Source organism: Tyto alba, unplaced genomic scaffold, assembly GCF_018691265.1.
Source record: "Tyto alba isolate M040663 unplaced genomic scaffold, T.alba_DEE_v4.0 Super-Scaffold_22, whole genome shotgun sequence".
Taxonomy (NCBI): Eukaryota; Metazoa; Chordata; class Aves; order Strigiformes; family Tytonidae; genus Tyto; species Tyto alba.
This window is the reverse complement of record NW_024881296.1, coordinates 33219886-33240636: the sequence shown is the minus strand read 5'-3', so window position 1 is coordinate 33240636 and position 20751 is coordinate 33219886. Positions and strand designations below refer to the sequence as shown.

Sequence of the window (20751 nt, the reverse complement as noted above, 5' to 3'; positions counted from 1 at the left end):
CCCGGCCCGGCTGCGGGGCAGCAGCGCCTCTGCCCGACTCCGCCGAGCCGTTGCCTTCAGGTCAACCGAGCGTGACGGCGCCGCGCTGGTTCGTTTTCCCCCCCCGTCCCGCGTCACCGACGTCGCGACGGCCGCCCCGGCCACGGGCACCGCCCCCGCCCCCTCAGCCATGGCGCCGCCGCGGGGGGCGGGGCGGGGTAGCGTCACGCTGTGGCGTCACACGCACGCGCGCGGACGTTGCCACCTCCCCCCCCCGCTGCCGCCGCCGTGAGCTCACCGCACTCCCTCCCCCCTCCGCAGCGTCAACAGTGGAGCGTTCCTCTCCTCCTCCCCCCCCCCCCCATCCCCGTGACGTCGGCACGTCCCGCTGTCCCGGCCGGAGGAGGCGGCAGGTGACGGCGGCAGCCGCGCGCTGAGCGGCGCGAGCCGGCCGGCCCGGCGGGTGAGTGACTGACCGGGCGGGGGTTGGGGCGGCCGCCGCCAACGGCCGCTCCGACAGCGCCCCGCTCCCGGGGCCGGCGCTGTCCCCCCTCCCCGTTCCGCTCCGCCGGCGAGGAGCGGGTGGGCGGGCTGGGGTGGGCGCCGAGGCCTCTCCTCCGCGCGGGTGGGCCCCCTGAACAAAAGGCCGGCAAAGAGGGACGCGGTGCGACGCGCCCCGGCCGCGCTGAGGGGGCTGCCGCCCCGGTGCGGGGTTGGGGGGGGGGGGCCGTGGCCGGTATTGTTTTGGCAGCGGCGGCGGGGGGGTGGGGGAATCACCCCGCCCCGCCCGCGGGGTCACGTGACGGGCGCCAGGGCCGCGGCGGCGCAGGGCGCTGCCCGCCGCCCCGCCGGTGTAGGGGGGTGTGTTTGGGCGGGGGGGGGGGGGGGGGGACTGACACCCCGACACCCTCCGCCGGTCCCAGGGGCACCGGGAGCCTGCCGCTCCTTCCTACGGGCCGCCGCCGGGTCCTCTCCGCCGGGCCGGGCACTCCTGCTGCCGGCCTCGGCGGGGGGCGGCGTCCCCTCCGCAACCTGGGCGTCGCGCCGGGGCCCCGGTTGGCGGGTTGCGTTCTGTTGGTTAGTAAAATAGGCCGGGAGGGTGAGCCGTAGCGTCGTCACGCGTGGCAGAATCCCTTGACCGAATGAGCGCAGCGCTTTAATTCTTTGACCGATGTGCAGCGCTTCGGATAATTCTGTGCGGCGCGTTGTCACTCGCCTTTCAAAATGTCACTGCTGTAACTGCCTTGCTTCGGTTACTGTAATGGGCTACCTCGGGAGCCTGGAATGGAAGTCGTGCAGACAGTCGTCGGAGCACAGCACAAAGCGTGTGAAAAGAAGTAACTGGTGTTTTTAATGGCAGGGCTTTTGTTTCTTTGTGCTTGAGGGTTCTCGGCTCGACTGTTTGGATTGCATCCCTTCAGAATGTTAAAATGGGACGTGAAAATAGGTCCAGCTTCTGGTGCAGTACGTATTGCCACCGCTGAAAAATGATTACAAAATATTTTGTGAATACAGGTATTTTGTACAAGCAAGGTAATCAGAATGATGACATATTTAAAGCCAAATAAAAGCATGGGGTTTTAAATCTTAGTATAACTTTTCTGTGATACGGACTAGAAATACTGTAGGTGTTGTTAGTGGTGGTGTAGTATGCAAGTATACATTGAATAATTACAGGGAGGGGTAGGGAGCAAAGCTTTAAAACGTTTTGCTGTTGTCAGATTTGTAATGCTAAAAATACAGTCCTGCTACTTTGTTATCTGCTGCCTCTGGACAGCAGGCTACTTAAAAACAGTTCCTAAAGCATCTCTAAAAACGCACTACCAAAAAATTACCGTTTGTAATGGTATTGAAGAGACAGTGAAGCCTGAATATTGATTTGGTCATTTTGAGTAAATATTGAATGTTTACGAGAGCTTGCTTTATAGTCCTGTGTGGTTAATACTGTGTTTTTTTTCCAAGTGAATCAAAGTACCAATTGTTTAAAATGCTATAATGCAGCATCTGTGCTGAGTGAAAAAGTTCTGTTCTTGTTTCTTTCAAAATATACTGCATCAACTTAGAAATAATTGAATTGTTGTTTATTTAGAGAGCTGGAACTGCAGTATTTTTAAAGGCTATTGAACAGTGGACTCCTGGAATCGGTGGGGGAAAAGTCTTTTTGTTGAAAATGATCTTTTTATTTCTTTTCTGTTTATGTTAATCAAGTCTATATATATAGTAGAGATTTTCCTGCACTTACCTTCTGTTTCGGAAGCCTTGATAACTTCAGATGAACTCGTTTCTGCTTTGAGTGAGAAACTAACATTTTGTTCTGTTAAATAAATTGAAGCAGGATATATGCTCAAAATTCAAATTCAGTGCTCAGTTGTAGCATAGGAGAAGAACCTCATTTTGAATAAATATGTAGTAGTTCAATACCAAAATGGTTGACTGTTCTGCGCTTGACTATTCTTCTGTGGTTCGGTTACAAAGGTACATATAAGGGCTGGGTTTTTATTAATGTATAATAGCAAAGGATAAGGAATGACAGGCAACTTGAAGCCTCATCACAATCAGCAGTTCCTGAACATATTCTGAGTTTAAGAAACAGATACAGAAAAATAGGTAAGGACAGGAAACAGCAAGGTTATTTATCTGTTGTGCTATCCAGTGCCCAGTGATGGTTTAGAAAATACCTGATGGACTCAGTACCTTGAGCTGATACTATATTGACAGTAGCAGACCTTCAGACAGGAGAGTGATTTTTTTCCTGCTTGAAAAACCAGTCACCTTCCTTCTTTCTTCCCACAGGGTTTGGGTTGTGGTGACTTGTAGGGAAGGGTGGAAATCTGAGGTTCCTTTTCCCCTCCTCCCCTGCTGTGCCACACACACCACACACCCCCCAACACACACAGACACCCCCCAATAATTAAGTTATGAGTTAGGAAGCTTGATGGAAACGTCCACGTATTTAACAACAGAAGAGCATTAGAGCATTTACTCTTCAAGTAACGTAGCAGCTGTTGAGTTTTCAACCTGTGAGGAGCGGAGGAGAATGATGAATTTGTGATAGGTACTTTAGAGTAATCTGTACAGAGCTGCAGAATTTGGGATCATCTGTCATTTGAAGTAGAACTCGAATAATAGTCTGGCTGGTTTGGTTAGAAGCTGGTGTTAGTTGAATTTGCCAATGGTTTATGCTTGTTTGCTTTTGAAAAGCTAAGGTTTTACTTGCAGAAGAGATTTCTTAAGATTGTAGGTAACACTTCGCCGACATTTAGGAGCTGGCTTCTTAAATATGTATGTTTCTGGGATTTTTTTTTTTCATTTTTGGTGCCTTTTTCCAAAGAAATGAGTAGTAGAAAAAATTGGTGTTGGGTCTGATAGTTTACTGGGAATACAATGGGCACGGTTGACTGAACTAACAAGAAATTATTTCATTCCATCTTGGTCTAGTAAAGGCTTGAATTTTTTCTTAAGGAGAACCTGAAATCATTTTTGGGAGATCGATCTGATAGAAAGTCCACCACATCAACATCTTAAAGTTGCGTGGAAGAAGCAGATGTGAGCAAACACCCTGAGTGACTTTCAAGGGGACAAAGAGAGCAGTTAAATGCTGGCTGAGCTGCCATTTAAGAGGGGATGTTGCCCAGTTTAAATTCTTGCTCCTGATCAGTGAGATTGTCCCTTACCTGTTGCATCTTGAACAAAAGTTTCAGAATCAGTCATAAGATGTATGGATTTAGTGAGTGTGTAGAAAGAAAGGATACTTGCAGGTTGACACAGATAGTGTAACTCCTCATACTACATGCTTTTCTAGTATAGAAAGTTAATTGCTAAGTATAGAACACAGCTTACCCACTTGACTTTAAAGGAGTCATTGTCCAGGAAAGGGTGTGTATGTGTAACCACAAGTGTCTTTTATCCCGTTTAGTAAAATTTTCAAGACTGGCTTATTAAATAAATAACAATGTCATGAAATGTAGAGGTTACCTGAAGTCAGTTTGTGAACTAGTTCTTTTTAAGAGCTATGCAGCAATTAGAAAGTTGCTTTACTGTAATCCTATAATTATGCCCTAAGTGTATTCTTCTAGGTATAATTACATACTTGGAATATGTGCATGCATTTTTATTTCTTAAGAAGTCTGGCAGAACTGACCCAACCTTTTTCTCCCATCTCCATGTAACATTTGGCTTTATGATGTGCTACTTCTAATAGTGGATTGTGAGGGGTAGTGGATTGCAAGAGGTCATAGATAAAAGGCTTCAGGTGATACCTACAGAAGTAACAGAGAGCCAGTTCCAAAAATGGACTGAACACCACACCCACAGCATCAAGCTTGTTGCAACTGTCTCTTTGATCATAGCAAACACAGTATCTTGTCTGAGTGGATTAGTAGAGCCAAAATTTTAATGCTATTGCAGCTCTTGCTTTCAGATTGATGTGTGAAGGAAGGGGAGGCTGCTAGAAAGATGAGGGGAGAAAAGGTATGGTTAGGCTTGTTAATTTTAGCATTTTTCTTTAGGAGCTCTTGCTAAACATAGCTGCATGGAATGTTACATGGAGCTCAGTGATAAAGAAAATAACGTAGTTGAATAATGTGTCTCGTACTAAAGTCATCTGAACATTTCACTCTGCTGTTATTAATGATAAATGTTCGATCATTTGATGAAGGACTATAGCACAGACTACTGTAATACTCAGTGCTCCATGTTCTTTCAGGGACTTGTCACTCCTTGACTTTGCTTGACTCTATACGTGTCTAATCTGCACTGTATTTTATACTGAAATGATTCTTTCCTTGAGTAAATTGAAAGATAAGACGTGACATTCTCGGGTCTGCTTTATATCATTCCTATATGTAATGTTTTGCAGCAGCTGGAAATTGTAGTTTAAGGTGCTTAAGAATTATCTTGAAAGCTACATCCCAGAAGGAAGATGTAACTCTATGGCTCATCGGTCTTTTTACAAAGGATTCCCAAATACTTTCTGTAACTAAGGGTGGCTCTCTTAGGCCAAGACCTTCCTGCTTAGGGTGCGTGAATGTGACAGTGAAACTTTGATTGTCCCCCTGCCCTCTCAGAGTTTGCAGATTTCTACTTTCCTACTGTATTTAGGTATTTGTTAGACACTTACTGGTTTATAGTGATTACTGTGTATTTGTGAAATGACTTAGCTCACATTCTGGCCAGTGACATATTCAAATTGTATTGTGACTGACATTACCTGCTAGCCTGGAGAGGGGTATATTACCTCAGATGTGTGAAGGCCAAGTTGCATCCTTGTCCTCTTTTTCAGAGATTGCATGCATCCATTTCATGAATGAACCTTGGAGCCCTTCAGCACACAGAAATAAAGAAGATCCTAATTATTCTTTTTTTTTTGTTTACCTTGTTAAGTATCAAATCTAGGCCATAGTTTGTTTATAGGCTACTGTGAGAAAATACATACATGAATTTATAAAGAAAAGAAGTGCTGAATTGTTCTGAGGTTCATTCACAAAATGAATCCATGTGATTTCTGAAAAAGGGGACAAGGTTGCAAGGCTCTGAGCTACAGGCTGCTTGAAATATGGAGAGGATCTAGGGGAAGTCTGTTTTCATGCACTGCTTTCTCCTCAAGCATCTGATACTGTTAAGAGATAAGACACGAGCCTAGATAGTCCTTTGGAACAATATGATATGGATAGTTTTATAAACAGGTTTAGGAAGGCATTGTGGCTTTTTAAACTCTGAATATAAGGAATCATTTATTAGAGGTTAAATTTGCATAAACATAACATGCTCCTAACTTTGGTCTTGTTTCTCCTTTTGTGTATATGGTTACTTTATGGAAATGAGCCATTAACTTACAGTTAAAGATAATTGCCTTTCATAATAATTTAGAAAAAGATAGTTTGCTTAGGTCAGACATAAAAAAAACTGACATCAAAACTGTGAGCCGGAATTGATTATTGCAAAAAATAAAGCAGAAGTAGTGATGATATTTTTATTGAAAATAGCCTGCCTCAGGTAAATGAAAGCGTAGTAATTTTTTCTCTGTAACAGGACCATAGCATTGTATTTTGCTTGCTCATACCTCTGTACAACATCGTAATGGTGATATTATTTGCTTTCCATTAGTTTGCAGAGAAGCTGAAACACTGTAGTGTACCATTGGGCAGGACAAATAAGGAATGAGCCAGCCTTGGGAAAGAGGACCTGCCATCCTAGCTGGAGACATCTGAAGAGAGGACATTTTAGTCTTCTGGCATGCTTCAGTAGAAATTACTCAGAAAAAGTAAGCTGTTGGTTTTTTAATGGGCTTATACATGTCAGTGCCATAACAGACTGCTTAGTTGCAGTTAGAATTTGACCTGGAGTTTGAAAAACTACTTTGTTTTGAGGTGGTTTTGTGGGAATTTACTTTTTCTTCCAATAGAGTCCTAGGCGGCCTGGGATCTTTTCATATAGATTTATGTATCATCTCATCCGTACTTTGTGTGTTGATGAAGGTGCTCTAGGCTGTGCACCCTAAGCTTACAAATTAAATACATGTTTTAATATTAAAAATTTTTTAAAACCCCTTAGAAGGATAATAGAGAGGTGGGATCTGGCAAGATTGTGGACTAGGTCCTTCTCAGTTGGCTTTAGGCTGTACTGATGTTAAAACACGGTGTTCAGATGCTTACTGTTCCCTTATTTATACCTGAATCAAGGACCCAATTACTTCAAATAAAATTATTATTAGAACTTGTCCTTGAGTTTGATTAAGTTTTAGCCTCACTATTCAATAATGTAATAATAATTTAGTAATGTAATAATTTAATAATGCCAGAAGTGACTTAAGGGAACCCAAACCTCCAGAAAACAGAGCTTTACTGTTTGATAACAGTTCTAATATGAAGTCTGTTTTGATTAAATCTTGTTATAAAATATTACTCTTAATTTCAGGAAAAACATTCTGTGGTCAGTTTTGTTTAGTTCTTAATACCATGAAGTTGCAATGAAAGTGCTTCCACAGCCATAATGTAGGAAAATCCTAGATGTTTTTCCTCCTTTCTGAAGGATTACCTCTTCAATAAAAATCTACACGTACATCCTCATACCAGCTTATAAACAAACTCCTAGACCTAGATTTGATACTTTAAAAGGTAAACAAAAAAGGATTAATTAGAATCTTCCTTTAAAAACAAATAGTGAGACAGCATCAGTTTAGTTGATAGGAATCTTCAAGTGCATAATTGTCCTGCATTCTGAGCACATGCAACTGCAGTTGTGCTTATCTTTTAAGAGTTTCATGTTGCTGGGTAGTGCTTGCTTAGAGATAAGGGTTTACTCTTCCAGCTGTATTCATTTTACACATAACATTTTTCTCTGAGCTATTAAAAATCACACAGGAATTTCCGGATAAGGCATTTACTCCTTTCTTTTCATACTCTGCATTATTGTCTTGATCTATTAAGGAATTAAAGAACCTTCAAATTAATGGGTGACCTATTGAGCACAGTTGAAATGTTAGCATTTTTGTGCTTTCAGTGAACAGGTGAGAACTTTCACTCAGGTTTTAGTTTACTAATAAGTTAGCTCATGGCATCAGAATTTGATTTGTCAGAATGCATTGCATTTTAATCCCCTCCAAAATTTTAATTATGATATGCAACCTGTAGATAAGTAACTTTTATACAGGCTGTTTTTTCTCTGATGCTGAAAAAGATAACCTTTTAAAGTCCATTTAGGGAAAAGCAGATTTTTGTAAAACTGTAGTGTGCAAGTAAAACGTCTCTGCTGCTGTGCCCTTTTGCACAGTAGTATCTCATGGGAGGACTTGAAAATACAGATCCTTTACCTCAGCTGTGGTTATCAGCGATTAATCAATACATGGATTTCTTTTTTAGCTCTTGTGAGATACTGATTGGGTTGTCTTTGTGGGTATTCCGAAATCTCAGTATCTTTTCTTCCCCCCACCCCCTTCTTCCAATAAGTTTCTCATAAAACCCTAGTTTTGGTGTAAAATTCTGTTGCAAAATATAACCTCAAAAGTGTGAGGCTTCCCGAAAGCAACTTGTTCACAGCATCGTTAGCATGGATCTTGCAGATAGATGTGTACTGTACAGTAAGAAGACAGTTACCAGGTGGTAGGTAATGCTGTGTCTGGGTCTGGCTTGCAGATTTAAGAACTAGTATGCAGATTTGTCTTTAATCTCAGAGAAATTCAGATATGAAACTGAGACATAGGTGGATACAATTATGTGCTACCTCAGGAAAAAATTATTTGAGCTGTAGAGGTTTTAAAAGAATGTTTTGATAAAAAATGGATTAAAGAGGCACTGGTCTTTTGAGAGGAAATTATAGTGATAGAAGTGAATAGACAGCATACAGAAATACATTTTTAAGTAAATAGCACTTAATACATTATTGTATAGATAAATACAGATACTGAAGCATGAATTTTTTTTTGTTTTCAAATCCCAGCAAGAATTCATAAGATGTTTAAAGCAGTGGAGGCTTTTAAAGTCCGACTAGACATTTTCACTTGAGGCGTACTCATTTCTAGCAGAATGTGTTAACACTAGAACAGGCCATCCAGGGAGGTTGTGGTATCTCCATCCTTGCAGGCTTCACAAAAACTCAGCTTGACAAAGCCATGGCTGATCTGGTCTAGTACTGGTGGTAGTGCCATGTGGAGCAGGAGGCTGGACAGCATGACTTCTAAAGGTCCCTTTTGGCACACGTGCCTGTGATAGTTTTCCATGAACTATTCCTAGATGCTTGTACAACAAAGACTAGTTTCACTGAAAGGCTGTTTTGCTGAATATCAACCTCAAAGTTTCTTGGGGATTTAAATGAAAAAAGGTACCTTTTTAGGCCCCATCCCCCAAAGCCCGTTCTACTCCCTCATTAGATATCCGGTGTTGCATTTTGATTGCTAATAAATAAGAACGTAAAAGGAAAATTACCATGAAACAGACTGTGAGAGATTGCCATGGTAAAAATGTAGTTGAGGAGGCATTTGCATATTTAGGCTAGAATTTTTCAACTCCTGAAATCCTACACAGTGCGAAAGTGACAGGTTTGCATTCCCTGCTCTCTCACAGTTGGTTACAAAATCATCTTTAATGACAGAAATGAAATGTGGCCAGAGAAGGTAGAGGCAGTGACTTCACAAAACAATCGAATCACGGTTATGTGTCTTCTGTGATATACTGCTCATTCTGCTGGGCTGCAACGATTCCTTTTGAGACGCACTTAGCTATATCAGGGAGTTCACCTGATGTTTAGGAAAAATGAACCCAGGGTATCTTTTGAAAAAGCCACCTCAGTTTTCAAATCTGTTTTTTTTTCTGCAGCCTTGTGGTTGCTCTGAGCCCAGTTTGAGGGATGATGTGCTGTGGTGCACAGGGACTAAGAAATAGAGGAGGGGAATACATCGGCTGGGTGCTGCTGCCAGGCATATTTTCTACTGTGGAAACTTAGTCTGAGGTACTGTTCAGGAAATCCCTTAAAAAAAAAATCTCTCTTCACAGTAATGGTGATCATCCATTCAATTAAGTTCAGTGTTTGCAGCTAGATCACCTCTTGAGGAAAGAAACATAGCTTCTTTAAATATCCTGAGGAGGCTCCAAGGTAACTGCCTGACTGGAGGTTCATTAATCAACACCACTACCTCAGAGAAAGAGCAGAGGAAATTCCAAAATTTGTTTTCTAACTTGGCATGATTATGTGCTGAAAATGAAACAGATAAAGATTGGTGATTAGCAAAAGAAATTATCCTAGTGCTCCATTTAGTTTGTCAGCTCAGGAAACAGAACATTAACCAGTCAGTTTTTGAGCTGAGCTTCGTAAATGATACCTTACCTTAAGTTAAGGTAAGCATCTCATTTTGTGGATGTTGAGGTTAAAGGTGATGTAAAGTGCCAGTTTAGGTTGACACAATAAACTGATTTAAATCTATTTTTGATCCTCTGCAGGATGGCTGGCTGCGGAGAAATAGATCATTCGATCAACATGCTTCCCACAAATAGGAAGACAAATGAGTCGTGTGCTAACGCAGCACCTTCCCTGACAGTCCCCGAATGTGCTATCTGTCTGCAAACGTGTGTCCATCCAGTAAGCCTGCCTTGTAAACACGTTTTCTGCTATCTGTGTGTGAAGGGAGCTTCTTGGCTTGGGAAGCGATGTGCACTCTGCCGGCAGGAGATTCCAGAGGATTTTCTTGACAAGCCAACCTTATTGTCACCAGAAGAACTCAAGGCGGCAAGCAGAGGCAACGGAGAATACGCTTGGTACTATGAAGGTAGAAATGGTTGGTGGCAGTATGATGAACGTACCAGCAGAGAGCTGGAAGACGCCTTTTCCAAGGGTAAAAAGAGCACTGAAATGCTAATCGCTGGGTTTTTATACGTAGCAGATCTGGAAAATATGGTTCAGTATAGGAGGAACGAGCACGGACGCCGCAGGAAAATAAAACGGGACATAATAGATATACCAAAGAAGGGAGTGGCAGGGCTGAGGTTGGACTGTGACACTAACACTGTCAACCTGGCGAGAGAGAGCTCGGCTGACGGGGCAGACAGCACCCCGACTCCGGGGGCGGCAGCTCTGCAGCCTCTAGCATCCATCCCTGCCAGGCCCCTGCCAGCACTAGATGGCCAGCTGATGAGCCCTTCAACGCCATCGCCAGATGCAGGCAACTCTCTAGAGAACTCTTTTGCCCACTTACAAATAAATGGAGACAGTATGGCTGAACGGAGTCACAGGGGAGAGGGAGAAGAAGACCACGAGTCGTCCCCTTCTGGTAGGGTGCCAGCCCCCGACACCTCGGTTGAGGAGACCGAATCGGATGCCAGCAGCGACAGCGAGGATGCGTCTGCCCACCTTCAGCAACGCCCGTCCTCTGTCCAGCAGAGACACTTGAATGCAAATGCAAGCCAGTCAGGAGCAGATAGACCAGGGGCAGGGGGCGGGGTGGGGAACACAAGCGCAAGATCTAGAAGGCCAGACGGACAGTGCACGGTCACTGAAGTTTAAACCTAGAGCCATGCGATTTAAAAACTCAGTCCTGTACCTGTAAATTTTCTGTCCACGTTGGCATTGCACTCAAAGCTAGCAGTGTGTGTGGTGGGAGGGTGGGGTGAAGGGGAGAAACAGATTTGGCCTGTTTAACTTAAGTCTCTTAACACGTTTCAGCTGGAAGACTCTAACTGTAGGGAACTGGGTTATCCTGTTAATGGTTTGAAAGCTGCTTAGCAATGCCCAGTTTCCTTGAAAATGTCTTGTGTTTATTTTGTAGCATTTTCCCCTTGGAGATACTCGATCCCTTTTTGGCCAATGTATATCTACTGTACAACTTGAATTGTCTTCATTATCTGACTGTTGCATTAAGCGTCTTACTACTTTCTGCATGGATTGATGTATGAAAAGAACACTAAAGCAACGTGGGAGCAGGCAAGATGTTGGGTGTGAGCAGGATGCTTAATTTAATGTGAGAAAATAGATGTGAGTTTGGAGTTAAAATGTGTTTTTACTAGACAAGAGCAATCATTTACCTTCCTTCAATGGAAATGTAAAAATGCTGTTAACTTTTGTTGCAAATTCTTACCTATACACTCTTCATGGCATTTTCACTGGCTTTGCCATCTAGTCCTTGTAGTTTTGTTTTTGAGGTCTTTCTTGATCTGTCTCGTTTTTGTTACGGAATTTATAATTTAATAAAACTACATTTTATCAGTAACAATCTCATCTACGTCTCTAGTTTATTTGAACTTTACTGGAGGAACTTTAAAGAAAACTATATTAAAACAGCTTCCTGTGTTTGCCAAAAGGGAGGACTGGCTCTGACTGGTATCTTGAAGTTCTTGCATCCCTGACTTGGCTGTGTCTCAAACACAATTCTGAGTAGGTCTTTCTACTGAAAAATCATGAGTTGCAGGCTTAATGCTCACACAGGCTTAACGTTCCTTCTCTGAAGAGCTGATCAACTGGCTTCATTGCTATGGTGGGCAGAAGTGTCACATACAGCCTTGTTTTAACAGAAGAAATTTTGAAACTTGACTTAAGGAATATGGATGTTAAGGACTGTATTGCTGTCTGTCTGTTCTTTGTAGCAAAACTAGTGCCAGCACAGAAAAGGTAGTTTTGTGTTTGTGCTATCCATCTAGATTTATTTCTACAAACTGACTTCTGTATTAGAGAAGTTTAGAAGTCAGAGCTTGGAAAGCACAGCTTGTCTTTTCTGTCTATGGCAGTTTTATGTTTTTTCAAATTGAGAAATGGCATTAGTTGATTCTGGATTGAATCTTTAAAATAAAGCTAATTAAACTCCAATTCTTACTACACGTATCCCTGAATAGAAGGGATACATAGCTGATACATAGGTACTGCACGTCTTCAGACAAAAGTTGCCATAGGAAAACAACCACTTGAAGGGAATTAAAAGGGCTGATTTTCAAAAATGGTAGATTTAAACTTCTAAAATGTTATTACTGCAATGATGACTGATGTGTCTAATCTTGAGCGAAGCTGTGCCAACCCTCCAGTTTGTTTCTTCTGCCCAGAGGTGAAATTGGTGGGTCAATGAATAAAGGGAAGTGCAGAGGAAACTAGGATGGAATAAGGATGATTTCCTTCCTCAGCTAGGAATGAACGTTCCTGATCACAGATTTTTACTATCATCTTCCACTTCTGTAAGGAAATAAGCCAGTAATGTGGAATTCAGAGGAAAGAGGAGGGAATGTTTTTTTTCTTCTACTTGTTAGTTGCCAGCTGTCTTATTTCTCTGTTTTGAGTTAGCACACAGTGGCTCTAATCAGAGTCTGACTTTGTGCTGCAAAAACCTTCAGGAAGAACATGTCTGCTATGTGCACACATTTTACTTCATGTGAGGTTACCTACTCTTAAGAAAGCTAGTAGCAAAATACAAGAACTTGACTCACTATAATTTCAGGATTTTCAGCCTAAACAGTCAACAAATAATTTTATCAGTGGTTATCTTTGGGGGTTCTTGACCAAAGTAGAGAGGCAGACCTGTTCAGCCAAACACCCAGGATGCTGCTTTTGGCCCCTGGTGGCTGGCTCCAGCTCTGAAGTACTAAAATTAGTTAAAGTAGGACTGGTAAGAGCATAATAGCCAATCATTGGAGTGGCAAATGCACTCACCAGATCAAGCTAGGAAAAAGTAGTAACTGGTAATTCCCATCTTCTATTTAAACCATTACCTTCAGTAGGAGATACGTTCTCTGTCAATTTTTGCTAAGCCACAGCCGCACTGCATTATGTGGTTTTCTGTGACTCCATGCATTAAGTGATTTCCAACTTGTACAGCATAGCTGGAGAAATGCATAGTGGAGCAAAACGTAAAGGGAAAATGAAATTAAAATACTATAAAATCTATTACGTCTCTTCATTTCCAGGAGAACAGAGAACCACATATGTCACGGTAAAAAAAAAAATCACATAGTGAAGCAAGCAATCAGCAAGAACACCTGGCTTACCTATATTGCCCATTTGGTAAGTATACCTCTGTCAGGAGAAATATGATAAAGTATCTACATTGCTAAAAGTGATCTCCAGTATCCACCCTTTAAATGCTTCGTGCAGAATCCACACCCCCCCTTATGCACTTGGGCTGTCCCAGTGCAGAGAGGCAAGGGAACAAGACCGGCATTTCACAGTGTAATAGGAGACCTAGTTTGCTGAGGAGGGAGCTGGCAAACTAGCCCCTAGGAAATAAAGCTAGCACGCCATTTAATTAGGAGACTGGGAGTATCAATTTTGAGGTTTCTAATTGATTTTGTACATTCAGTGCTCGTTTGGTTTTAGGCCATTTCTGAAGAGGAAGAAAAACAGAGATGAAACTCGTAGCCTTCATGAAGAAAATGTAAGTGCTTACCAGCTGCTGGTTACAGGTATTTGTCACTTTAAGATGATACGCAAGTGTTTTATGAAATAAAGCATTTAGGTTTGAAATTAGTGAAATGGGATTCCATTTAAACTCACTCAGTCTGGAGCTCTTGTGCTAGCACTCATGGTAATGTAGTTAGGCTGGTTTTCATACAAAGGGCTGTACTTGCTTTTAAAACAGAAAAGAAGCCAGAGAATACAGTATTAGGCTGCTCACAGTATCTCTGATCAAAACAAACACCTGTAATTACCTTCAGAATCTCCCATAGCTGTTTGCTACATTTGTGATTCCAACAAAATGAGTTTCTGTAACCTTTTCTGAAACTTTTCTGAAAGTGTCATACTCAGTACCAGTAAATTATTTGTCCTGTTCTTAGGAGTAAACATTGGCCATTGACACAAATCAGAGAGGATGGCTGGGGAAATGCATTTGCTGAAATAAGAAGCAAGCTTATTGTCTACAAATCAAAATGTAAAGAGGTCCCCAATAGGTGTACATACTGAGTTTCACTTACTGGCAGCATAGGTCTAGTTCAAAATGTGCAAGTAAAACAGATTCTGCTTTTCTGCTACAATTTCCTTCCTTTCAAATTTACATCACCCAGTGCACAGAATACACTAATAAGGCTTACAGCCTGGCACCTGAAAAATAAAAGAAAATAAAAATAAAATAAAATATAATAAAATAAAGAAGATTGAAGGGTCTTGCTCAGGTTCTAAGCAATTTTCACATCCGTTTTAAAAACATAATCACAGTATTAGTAATGGCAAATTTATTCTTGTTACTAGCAAAGACACAACCAGTTGCCCTTTAAAGCACAATTTTTTTGACTGGCAAGACTGTGATGTGCTATTGCTTCAAAGAGTTGGATGAGTATGGACTGGAGCATGCTCTGAAGGTTCAGTGATGGTGGCAGTCTGGAATCCCTCACAAGTCTTCAGGATCTTCATGAAAAGCAGAACTGTTTCATTACTAAACAATCGAGTAGTGCCTGGCTATATAAAACATCCATACTTCAGAAGTCATGGGTTTGAAGTCCTTTAGAGCACAGGCAAGACCCCAGCTGCACAGAGGACTAACAACGGAGCTACTGGATAAAAAGGGCCAGGGACAAAAGCAGCACAAACCAGAACACTACTCCCTGCCCATGTTCCCATTCCTGTCTCTAATGTGGAAGTAAAAACCGAACTTTATTTTTACGGAAGAGAGATTTGAAATCCTCCAGCAGCAGCTTCAGGTATGAAGGCAAACAGGCAGGATAACAGGGCAGAGTAAGTTCCTTATCCTCCCCGAGATGCCAGCTCAAAACACATCCCTTTCTTCAGCCTTTCCTTTGGTTGCTTCAGGCTGTACACACTCCCAGCTGTGAAAGTCATATAGTAAAACATTCCCAGCAGAGCACAGCATCTGTTCAAAAGCTGCAGAATCTTAATAGGCAATTCAGGGCTAATTTCCATCACTGATCTGTCCCACGATCTTCAAACATATGTACAGTTACCTCGCTGTCTCAAACTCCGGGATCCTGCCAGGCTGTAGAAATCACAATGGATTTCCACCTAAGGAATCGCCTCCTTTTCCTCAGGCAGCTTCTTCCATGTAGAGTGAGTTATCCCTCGTCTGAGCGAGAATGCATGTCAGTGCCACATAGCCCAAAATTTCCTCCTTAACATGCTCCCCTGAGCTCAGATCTCAGCCCCTACTGGATTTACATACAAGTGCATTCTAACCAACAGTACAGGAAATCCTCAGTCACGGAGATGTCTGCATGGTTCTGCTCTCACAGATGTTCCATTTTAAGAATCATCTGCCAAAGCAGGGACTCGGTGTCAGTTTCTAATTTCTGAAGGGAAAACTCTCCCCACTGAGTTACCTAATTACTTGCACAGTCACCAGCATCAAGTGGAAACCAAGTTCCAAATCTTGTGGTCAGCTCAAATATGCCCTACCAGTAAAAATAGTCTGAAGAAAGATGTAGACAGATCCACGTGCAAGTCCTTCCAGAGTGCTGAAGTACTCAGACCACCCAGTCCATCAAGGACAGCCCATTGAGGGCATGATACAACAGGGCCTTCCAAGATTTCAACTAGATTCTATGTAAAGAATCAGGTCAGCAGCTTCACATGTGCTCAGCAGCACAGGTCCAGGCTATGGGAACGTACAGATGCATATGTAGGTAGTTGGTTCCTGGAGCAGTGAGAAGACACCTAAATGCATTTAAACACCTGAATGAGTGTCAGTGAACGAGGTCTATAAGCTCCTCTGAGTTAGAGCTTTTCCTGTAAAAATCACCATTAACTGAAGTATCCTTGGATACTTTCTCAGCAATTATGCAAGGAACTGACTGAAGATGAGGAAAAAAACAAAAACAAAACACCCCAACTCATCTCACCAGTCATCATCCCTTCAAAGCTCCTTAAAGACACTAGTCTCATGTTGGGGAAGTCATGTTTTGCAGCTTCAGATGCACCTGTTCTGCAAATAAATAAAACTTGTATCTTTTAAGCAATTCATTTTTGTACCAGTTAGGAAAACAAAATTAACTCCAAAGAAAATAATTTTCAGCCTCATTCCAAAAGGAATTATAGTTCTGTTCTCAGCACAGTACTTACCTTTACATACTAATTTTACTGATCTCCATTCAGTGTGTGATTAGGACAGTAAAGAATCTGCCGGGGATTTCTCTGTGGGTGCACACCAAATATATCTGCCTGACATGAACGACAGGAATGATAATGCCAGTTTAAATGAACAAGTTCTTAAATGATTCAGTTTAATGACTACTTTAGTGAAAGCTTTAGTTTGCAAAAAGGTCAAGACCATTTCTTACGCATTGACTGTCATTTATGTTTTGGTCTTCTAAGCAATGCTTGCAAATTGGCAGGCCCACCCCATACAGTCCCGAAAACGTCCTTCTCTGTCCTTAGGGCAGCTTCCAGTGGCAGCTCTCTTCCCGCTGTCACCACCTTTTTCACAGCCTGAATCACACTGGCTGGACCCTCTGTGTACTGACTCAGCCAGGCTCGGGCTTCTTCTAACGCTCCGGTTTCATCTGAAGAGGACAGCGTCTCCTCCGAGAGCCCAAAGCACATGGCCCTCTCGGGGTCCACCCCGGCAGCCCCGCTCAGCAGCCGGAGGGCAGCCCCGCTGCCCACGATCCGCACCAGCCGGGCGGCTCCTCCCCAGCCTGGCACCAGACCCATGTGCTTGTGGACAAATCGAATTTCACTCCCAGGCGTCATCAACCTGTCAACGAAGAACAAAACACGCAGAGGTCAATCCACGCATCGACTTCTGTTTTCAGTCTGAAGGCACTCCCATTTTCTATTTTCTCCTCCCCTCTGCTCCCAGAGGCCGATACAACTCGACAGCATGCTGATTACAACCAGAGCTGGAGTATCTTAATTTTTGTATCATCTGGTGTCTTAGCTGCAGCTTTTGGCCCTTCTCAAAATGAGATACATAGGCTGCCACAAGTAAAGACGCTTAGTGCCCACGTTGATACCTGCAGTCAGTTCTAAAAAGTGAAAACAGAATTGCAGATGGTGGGCATGTTACACTCACAGTGCCAACACTGCCTTACTAATTCATGCCTAAAACAACAGGGGCTTGGGTAAAAAACAAACAAATGCACAAAACCTATTTCTCAAGATGAACAATCATGGTCTTAGTACTGATCTGCACTGGGGAGGTTCTGTCAGCACCCTGGTGCTTGATTAAAGCACAGTTGTTTGGTTTGGGGTTTGTTTTTTTTTTTTTTCCCCCCCCCCCCCTCTATTTTAGAGTGTGACGCATCAGTTTGATTTCTAACTGCTCACTACAGCAAGGGAAGTCAGGATGAACGTTCGACTTGTGGCTCACAACATATAATAGAATTGCTTTCTATTTATGCTTACAGTGTGTAATAGAATTGCTCTCCTCTGGAAGGTAGAGTCACATTCCTCTTTTCAAAGATTTCACATCTTCGTTTCTTTTCTACAGTCTGTCATCTCCCTTATTTAAGGACTCACCCTAGGGCTGATTAAGCTATCTCCCCGGAGGAGCTCTGCTGCAATGGATTGTACTGTCTCCACGTAGTGTTCACACTGACACACGTGAGGGTAGTGGAAAAAGCCTCTAGGTAGTAGAAACATACAGAAAAGATGTACAGAAACAGACCAGTAGTTGCTCTTAAAATGAAGGTTTGCAGTGTGGTTGCTTGCTGCTGTTTCTAAGACAAGGGATGTAAATTACACTTTTGAAGTAGATTAGCTTCTACTTCAAGCACTAATTGGCTTTCTGAAGATAAATCACGTAATACTAAGATCTACACACAAGTCTGTTTCCTAACAATGAAGTTTTCCATAATGAAAATACCAAGGTAAACAGCTTTGAAAGGGAAAGAAAACCTTTAAAAATGCAACTACTTCCAGGAACTCACAGTTCCCGAATCTGCTTAGTTATTGTTAATTGTAAGTTTGCTTGATTGCTTTTTCCTCAACCAGAGCGCCATCAGCATTCATGCCACACTATAAAGCACCAGGGCTGAAGAGCTTACGCTTTATCCCAGACCCAACACAATGCACAAAGGCAACAGCTGACATGCCAGATTGCATGAAAGCCTTTTTGTAGAGATAGTGGAGGAAGGTTGTGTGACAAAAGGAAGAGAGCAGAGTATTGCTGGGGAGGAAAGGCTTTTAGCTAACATTAGCAAGTGCTTCCCAAACCCAGCAAATCCCAGGGAGCTCAGGTCTCTCCTGTCCAAAAGGAAGACTCTGCAAGTATTCCAAAACTCCTATTTATTGGCTCCGCTTACTTTGCAATTTGCTGACACCCAGTGTCCCACTGGGAAAAGCAATAATGAAAACATTATTAAGGGTTTAATTCTAGCTGTGCTGAGCGATGGGAAGCATTAAAAAAAGAGGCGGTCACGTGCAGCTAGGCATCTGATGCTAGGCAGTCTGCAGGCAGTCTCAGGAGAGCCACGGCTGGCCAGGAAGACAATGTTGTGTTTGTACACTGCATCGGAAGCTGTCCCAGGCACCTGGGTTCAGGCCTTAAGGACAGGCATTTCAGTGAGCATCCTGGAAACCTGGGTCGACGCACTCTGAAGTTTGCATGGGAAGTCAAATTTCACATTAGAAACACAGCCAATCCATCAGCACCAACAAGGAAAAAAAAAAAAAAAGAGGCAGAAAATGTTTATTATGTGGGAAAAGCTTTGTTACCCTGCATAGCCTTTACCTCCCTCTGAGGAAATGGAACCGAACATGATGAAAATAAACAACTGACAGCTAAACCCATAGAGACTGTGAGGCTGCAACTTCCAGGATCAAAATGGATTTCACCTCTCCCTACGATGCCCCTTTGAACAAGCTCCACAGAAAATACTGAGATAAGTGGTGGTCCGTAGAAGGTGTAAAGGTAGTCTTGGACTGCCTTCAGGCCTAAGAAAGGTATCTATGGTTTTTCAGACTTTTCACCTATGAATCCTCTCCTGAAGTCACACTATTTCTTACAGAAACCACCCATCACACTCTATTATGTACACCGCTCATTTCCAGTCCCCACACCCAAGGAAGCAATGGAGATCTGAGCTCAGATCTGAAGAGGTGTGTGCTGCTGCCAAGCTAGCCTGGCATCAGCCTCTGAACATCGCCAGCTGCAGCCTCACATAAATATTTCCCTTTTTATTTTATGAAAGGAATTCTGAGACATGACAGATCTGATCTCCCATTAGATGAATTTATGTAAATAAAGTATATCAAGCATTACTAAACATAAAGAGGCAGACATCAAAAAGCTAAAAAGACCAACGTACTAATCTATTCCTGAGCTGTTTATACCTTATTCACCTAGTACTGGCCCTGCCTGAGACAGAGTAGTAGATGAATAAAAGATGACCCCTGATTTGACTCAGTATGCCTGTTCTTGTCTTCCAGGTCAAGGGAATTAAAATCTGGGTCTCCTGTGTCTCAGGGGAAGGTCATATTGCTAGGCTGCTAGATACAGTCTTTCCCTGCCCTAAAAAAAGAAGAAAATCTGTTGCATGGCAATACTGAAAAAAATATTTATTAAATGTAATTAATATACAAAGTCACTGAAGACCTTACAAGCAGAGAAACATCCTTCAGAAATGTGAAGGGTCACAAAATCCTCACAACTTAAATTGGAAATAAGAGGTTAAGGTGATATAAGCACCAAAGTGCAGCTGAAACCTTCTTTAAGGACACTGTGTTTTCATGTTACAAGCACTACACCACCCCTAGGAAGAAAGCACAGCCACCACAGGCCACATCCAATTTTGGGTTAATCATCTAAAGCAAACAAGAGCTACAGCAAATGTTCCTGCTGGATGTTTTTAAATGTTCTCAGACGCACTAGATGTTACAAACCCTCCACCTTTGATGGGAAGATTCCTCCACTGTGACATCTCATTGTGCCCACAAACTACCGACTGTCAGATCTCATCACGTCACATCAGTGGCAATGCACGTGAGAAGAAAACCCTGTTTGCCATTTACAATGCAACCTAACAAGTCCCATCCTTAAACAGGTACACTTGCTTCCTCAAAGGCAGCACTTACTGTGAGCTAACAGCTATTCTTGCTTTTGCTAACGTATTTCCCAGCTACTTGAAGCTGGAGCATGTACAGTAAAGGCTGAAAATGCAAACAAAAATGTATTTTCTCAGTTTTTCATACCTGCTTTTTATAGTACCCATGTTACTGAACTGTTCCAACAGGCATAATCAGTTCCTCGGGAAGAATTTAGATTATTTTAAGATCTGTGCTGGCCCTTACCTCATCATTTCCTGGACTTCAGGGTTTTAATCATATTCAGCATTCTAACAAGGCAAAGACACTAATGAAACTTACTAGGGAGGGACAAATACCATCCTCTATTTTATGCATTTTAAAAGCTCCTACCAC

General features: G+C 42.6%; 2 protein-coding genes across 14 annotated transcripts in view; one reads left to right on the top strand and one right to left on the bottom strand.

Annotated features, from left to right (window-relative positions):
* Positions 1-310: 310 nt before the first annotated feature.
* Positions 311-11674, top strand: RNF146 (ring finger protein 146). Of its 2 annotated transcripts, XM_032998097.2 has the most exons (3): positions 311-442; positions 6085-6241; positions 9912-11674. In XM_032998097.2, the coding sequence occupies exon 3, from the start codon at positions 9913-9915 to the stop codon at positions 10969-10971; it is 1059 nt and encodes a 352-aa protein (XP_032853988.1). In that variant the 5' UTR covers positions 311-442; positions 6085-6241; position 9912; the 3' UTR covers positions 10972-11674. The 2 variants fall into 2 exon arrangements, with proteins under 2 accessions (XP_032853988.1, XP_032853989.1); XM_032998098.2 differs by lacking the exon at positions 6085-6241.
* Positions 11675-16596: 4922 nt separating this feature from the next.
* Positions 16597-20751, bottom strand: part of ECHDC1 (ethylmalonyl-CoA decarboxylase 1) — a 39016-nt gene continuing 34861 nt past the window's right edge. For all 12 annotated transcript variants that reach the window (XM_032998074.2, XM_032998083.2, XM_042796017.1 and 9 more), the window contains one exon: positions 16597-17086. In XM_032998074.2, the coding sequence (XP_032853965.2) occupies positions 16681-17086 (406 nt within the window). In that variant the 3' untranslated portion in view covers positions 16597-16680. The remainder of the gene's footprint in view (positions 17087-20751) is intronic.

Bases quoted from the DNA above. Each gene is read 5' to 3' on its own strand.
- RNF146 (XM_032998098.2), top strand. From the start codon at position 9,913: ATGGCTGGCTGCGGAGAAATAGATCATTCGATCAACATGCTTCCCACA.